At 34.9% G+C, this 6157-nt stretch overlaps 1 protein-coding gene across 2 annotated transcripts; it reads left to right on the top strand.

The window, feature by feature from the left end:
- The first annotated feature begins 358 nt into the window (after positions 1-358).
- Positions 359-5954, top strand: LOC145790630 (disease resistance protein RUN1-like). 2 transcript variants are annotated; one of them, XM_082868869.1, is made up of 4 exons: positions 991-1124; positions 3619-4056; positions 4141-5082; positions 5185-5954. In XM_082868869.1, exons 2-4 carry the CDS (start codon positions 3652-3654, stop codon positions 5767-5769), a joined length of 1932 nt encoding a protein of 643 aa, XP_082724995.1. In that variant the 5' UTR covers positions 991-1124; positions 3619-3651; the 3' UTR covers positions 5770-5954. The 2 variants fall into 2 exon arrangements, with proteins under 2 accessions (XP_082724996.1, XP_082724995.1); XM_082868870.1 differs by lacking the exons at positions 3619-4056; positions 4141-5082; positions 5185-5954 and adding an exon at positions 1718-2986 and having other exon boundaries at positions 359-1124.
- Positions 5955-6157: the final 203 nt, after the last annotated feature.

The following is a 6157-nucleotide window of genomic DNA, read 5'->3' as shown; positions in this document are numbered from 1 at the left end:
ATAAATAATCAATTGTAAACAACATTCAAAATCCTTCTCTATTGTATATTATTTGTTTTACCACCATTTCATATCATTAAGAAATGAAAAAACATTATTTAGTTTCAAGAATAATTATTTATGAACAAGGAATCAATTATGAATGACCACTTAAATAGTGATTCCAAACGATCACAGAAAATGGGTGACATATAGCAATGATTGAATTGGTTTATATAGGGCATTTTGGTTTAAATTAAACAAATGAAGGTGGGTAGATTGGTTCATGATTTTCCAAAGGGTCAGAATTTTTAAATAACTGTAAGGACAACAAAAGGTCCCACAAAAAATAATTTGGGAAAGACTTCGTAGAACATAGAGTCAAGAATTCTTGTCAAGACACATACAAGCTTCCAGGAAAACCAACATGTAAATTAAGATAGCATTTCTCTCATCGGTTTCTTACTTGGTACTTCATTTACATATAGTGACATCTATAAATATCCATGGTGCCCAAGCAGATATAATTCATATCTTGGCTCTTCTGTCTTTAATTGGTCTTTCTTTGATATCTTGGCTCTCCTGTCCTTAATTGGTCTTTCTTTGAGCTTTAATCCAATGGCAATTGTCAGATCCCAAGAACCCTCCTCCTCCAATTCTCATTGTAGTTATGATGTGTTCTTGAGCTTTAGAGGTGAAGATACTCGCAAGACTTTCACTGATCACCTCTACACAGCTTTAGCACACGCAGGATTTCGTGCTTTCAGAGATGACAATGGAATTGAAAGAGGGGAGAATATTAAGTTCGAATTGAACAAAGCAATTCAAGAGTCGAAGATTTCAATAGTTGTCTTCTCGGAGGACTATGCATCTTCAAGTTGGTGTCTCGATGAACTTGTCATGATCCTCGAACGCAGGAGGACTGTTGGACATGTAGTTCTACCTATTTTCTATCATGTGGATCCATCTCATGTGAGGAAGCAAAAGAAAAGTTTCAAAGAAGCATTTACAAGGCATGAAGAGAGATTTCGCGCAGAAGCGAGTGAAAGACAAGTTGAATGGATTGGCAAAGTGGAAGAATGGAAGGCAGCACTTAGAGAAGCTGCAGATTTGGCAGGGATGAACTTACAAAATCAAACTGACGGGTAATTTCCTCCCAAGTCCTTTTCTTAGCTAAGCATTACTTATATCACCATTTTTTGGATTTCGTAGATTAAAGTATTTCATACTAGGGCCTTTTGAATGAAGAATTATCTGTTCAAATTTTGAATGAATTGTTTTGTTAATTATGACAGATTTACATAGTTTAGTTTTTGTAAGATAACCTTCAAACACAAAAGCATCCTACAAGTCAGTTTCCAAAAAAAAAAAAAGTTGAATTTATTAACTCATGATTTTTTTAAGATGCTCCTTCTTTTCAAGTTATATGAAAAGATCACAAGTAGCTATTCATTTCTTTTCATAGACATTTTATTGAAATTTGGCCCATTGTTTTAAAGTTTCAACAACTTGGCTTTCTATCAAAAATTGAAAAACAGAACAGTTTATATTAGATAAAAGAGTATTGTTTTAAAACCATGATAGTAAAAACCCTTTCTTTTCATCTAAGACTCTTCCAATTGTTTCAACAAAGACAGTAACATGGTCTTTTGGTTCAGTATTGCATGAAAATTAGCAATTAAATTCAATTGATGGCATTCTTATTGTTCTTTATTTTCCATCTTAATATGATAATTAGACTTGAGTCAAAGTTTATCCAGAAAATTGTGAAAGTGGTTGGAGACAAACTAAGTCGCACAACCTTGGGTATTGCCCCCCACCTGATTGGAATATATTCTCGAGCCAAAAACATTGGGCTTTGGTTACAAGATGAGTCTAGTGATGTCGGTATAGTCGCAATTTGTGGGATGGGTGGAATAGGGAAGACAACCATCGCCAAAGTACTATATAATTTGAACTTCTCAAGATTCGAAGGTAGCAGTTTTCTTGCAAATGTAAGAGAAATTTTAAAACAACAAGATGGTTTACTTCGATTACAACGACAACTTCTTTCAGATATGCTAAAGGGAAGAAAGGAAAAATTGTACAATGTTGATGAAGGAGTTGTAAAGATTAAAAATGCATTATGTTGCAAAAAAGTTCTTGTAGTCCTTGATGATGTGGATACAGCAGATCAATTGGATGCAATACTTGGAATGAGAGACTGGCTTTCTCAAGGTAGTAAAATCATCATAACCACCAGGCGTGAGCAATTGCTCAAGGCTCATGAAGTTTGTCAGGTGCACAAGGTTGGAAAATTGGATAATGATGAATCCTTAGAGCTCTTTAGTTGGCATGCCTTTGGGAAAAATTGTCCCATTGATGGTTTCATAGAGGACTCAAAGAGGGTGGTACACTATTGTGGAGGGCTTCCATTAGCTATAAAAATTTTGGGTTCTTCTCTGTCTGGAAAAAGTTTAAAAATCTGGAAAAGTCAATTGGAAAAATTGAAAGCATTTCCAGATTATGAAATCCTTGGAAAACTAAAAATAAGCTATGACTCTTTACAAGATGACCACGATAAAGATTTATTCCTCCATGTTGCTTGTTTCTTTGTTGGGATGGATGAAGATTGGGTAGTTACAATTCTAGATGGATGTGATTTTTACACAATGGTTGGGATTCAAAATCTCATTGATAGATGTCTATTAACAATTGATAAACGCAAAAAGTTGGTGATGCATCAATTGGTTCAAGAAATGGGAAGAGAAATTGTTCGGCAAGAATCACCTAAGGAGCCAGGAAAGCGTAGTAGACTTTGGAATCACAAGGATTCCTTGAATGTTTTGAGGGAAAATACTGTAAGTGTTAACCTTGTTGCTTTTCATGTTTATTTCTATTTTTTATGTAGTTATGCTATTTATATCGGAAAAATGATCTAGAAAAATCTTTGTATAATACAATAAAAGAAAATGGGTAAATTACACCACCGGTTCCTCTAGTTTGATCGAAGTTTTATTTGATTCTCGTAGTTTCAATTTGAACAATTTAGTCACTACAATTTTTTTATTTTTTATTTTTTGCAATGTGGTCTCTCCAACATGTGTTGTTAAGATTTTGAATGGAAAAAAATTATATACAAAACTAGAGGGACCAAATGGAAATTCAAAACAAATTACAATGACCACCGGTGTAATATATTCATTACACCGATGGTCCCTATAGTCTATTTGAATTCCAATTTGGTATATTATACCAATGGTCATTGTAGTTTGTTTTAAATTTCAATTTGGTCCCTCTAGTTTTATATATGGTCTTTTTCTGTTTCAAATTCTAACGGTAAGTAACAAGGGACTACGTTGCAACAAATTTGAAAGTGTAGGGATCAAATGGTTCAAATTGAAACTATAGAGACTAAAATAACACTTCGCTTAAACTATAAGGACTAATAGTGTAATTCAACAATATATATATATATATATATGGATATATATCATCTAGGATAATAGGGCAATTGGATTTTTGAAATTATCAGTTTCATTTCTGTTGTTTTTATTTGAAAAAGGCCACATCATTTTGTATGATTGATCTTTGCAAAAATTATATTTTTATAGCATTACTCTTATTGATAAATATTGCCCTCCTCTTGTTCATTGGCAGGGGACAAGAAAAATCGAAGGCCTCACACTTGATATGAATTTGTCCAAGAAAGATAAACATGACAGGACAATTTTTGGTGTTAATAGAAAACGTCATTATGATGAATTCCTCGACACACCATTTTTAACAAATGTAGGCAACTCATTTAAAAGATACTGTTTTGGCATGTTCTCCTCCAAGAATGTAGGCACTGCTCTAGGAAATTCAAATCAAGTAACTTTGGAAGTTGATGCATTTGCAAGGATGCATAAACTAAAATTTTTGCAGCTCAATTATGTACAAATAAGTGGAAGCTTGGAAAATTTTCCTAAAGGATTACGATGGTTATGTTGGCATGGATTCCCTTTCAAATTTATACCTTGTGATTTTCCTTTGGAGAGCCTGATTGTTCTTGACATGAGTTATAGTAGCTTGCAAATAATTTGGGAAGGAGAAAAGGTATGTTACAGACGTATATATATTTTTTAATTTTGTGTGGAAACTGAAAGAAATATTAATAGCAGCTTTTTTCTTGTTTTACAGCTTCTCAAGTCACTAAAAATCCTTGATCTTAGTCATTCCCATTGCCTTAAAACTCCCGACTTCTCGAAAGTCCCCAATCTAGAGAAGTTGATATTTAAAAATTGCGCAAGGCTAGTTGAGGTTCATGAATCCATTGGACACCTTGAGAGACTTGTTTTGCTCAATTTAAAAGATTGCAAAAATTTGAGGAAGCTCCCGAGAAGCATTTGTATGCTAAAGTTTTTGGAAACACTTGACATCTCAGGTTGCTCAAATCTTGAGGAACTGCCAACAGGAATGGAGACTATGGAGTCATTAACAGTTCTCCATGCAAATAGAATTTCCATAAGTCAATTACTCTCTACCAGTAAGGAGGTCAAATCATGGCATTCATTCATCTATCCCTGTCTGTTGAAGCCAAGAAAAAGCATGGAAATTTCATGGGCTCTTTTACCACGGCGCTTGGTACACTTAAGTCTTGAGAACTGTAATTTATCAGATGATGATTTTCCTATGGATCTTGGCAACCTATCCTCCTTGCAAATTTTAAATCTGAGTTGTAATGCAATTCGTAGCCTCCCAAATTTCATTAGAGGTCATACTGGACTCCAGATCCTTAGTTTAGATAGGTGCACAAGGCTCCGATCACTTGAAGTGTCGCAGAAATTGAAAGAATTACAGTTCGTAGGATGTACATTGTTGGAGAAAGTAACCTTTCTAACCATAGAATATAATAACATATATGGCAATCAAGGCACTCGCTGTTTGCATCCAAATCTACTACGGCTGGGCGGGAATCACAATATAGTTGAGATTATGGGAAGCTTCAAGTTTGAACCTTTAGGAAATATTGACATGGAGATAATTAACAATTTGGGCTTGTCCAACTTCGGATCCATGGGAAGCCAAACTGTTACGCTTTCCAACTTGTTCTCAGGAAGTCCAAGGAAGCTTCCCCTACAGGTCTCTCTCTCTCTCTCTCTCTCTCTCTCTCTCTCACACACACACACACACACAATATATATATACATAATCGTTAAATTAATTATGCTTTATGTCGCACAGGGATGCCATGAAGAACACATATTCTATGCTTATTGTTTAGGAAGCAAGGTTCCAGACTGGTTTAATCTTAAAAATGAAGGATCTTCAATATCATTTACTGTGCCGTCGCATCTTAATTTCAGAATCCGATGCTTGATTGTATGTTCTATTTATACACTTTCCAATAATCGAAAAGAAGATGATAGGTTTGATACGATTGATTGCATCCCACATACCATTATTAGTAATACGACCAAGAGTTTTATTTGGAGTCATTCCCCATATATCTTTGGCATTCCAAAAGCGGATGAGGATATGATGATGTTAAGCTATTGGAAGTTTGAAAATCAGTTGGAAGGTGGGGATGAACTGAATATTTCAGTGGTTGAAAAAGGGTATTTTCATGTAAAGGAGGTCGGAGTCCATCTTGTGTACAAGGAGCAAGAAGAGAAGAGTAACCAATCAACTAGTGAAGAAGCATCCCAACAACTCTCTCTCTATGGAAATGTAGTTCCCGGAAATGCATCTGCAGTACGTCCCGCGAGTAAAAAAGTCTACCATCTAGGCCATCATGTGTTGAATTGTAGACTCTGTGACGATCTATAATAACAGCCTTCGTGCACTACTACCTTGGGAATTGGTTGTTTTGGAGCTGTGAGATTGGGTAGGCAACGATGTTAAGGATTTTGATTAAGTGATATGAATCAGTTGTATATTGCTAGTGGCTCTGCTTTGTGATTTTCTGTTATGAAGGAAGAAGTTATTTCAGTGAGAGAGAATATGTTGCTACTTTTCTTTGATTTTGATGATGTTGTGTACTATTGTTTGGGTGAAGTTGCTGCTACTGGGATTATATTTTAATTTTGCTCAGAGTTATATTTTACTTTGGAATTACTCATGTTTTGCTAACGTAACTCTCACCTAGTGTCTGACAAAATCAAATTCAAATAGTCTATTTTAAAATAGGAGCACTGTTTGGATCCATGTGCTCGCA

Source organism: Camellia sinensis, chromosome 5, assembly GCF_055761805.1.
Source record: "Camellia sinensis isolate YWXY chromosome 5, ASM5576180v1, whole genome shotgun sequence".
NCBI classification, from domain to species: Eukaryota; Viridiplantae; Streptophyta; class Magnoliopsida; order Ericales; family Theaceae; genus Camellia; species Camellia sinensis.
This window is presented reverse-complemented; position numbering and strand designations above follow the sequence as displayed.

Coding starts and splice junctions, on each gene's coding strand:
- LOC145790630 (XM_082868869.1), top strand. CDS start 3,652: ATGAATTTGTCCAAGAAAGATAAACATGACAGGACAATTTTTGGTGTT. Junction 4,057..4,140: donor TAATTTGGGAAGGAGAAAAG/GTATGTTACAGA, acceptor CTTGTTTTACAG/CTTCTCAAGTCACTAAAAAT. Junction 5,083..5,184: donor CAAGGAAGCTTCCCCTACAG/GTCTCTCTCTCT, acceptor TATGTCGCACAG/GGATGCCATGAAGAACACAT.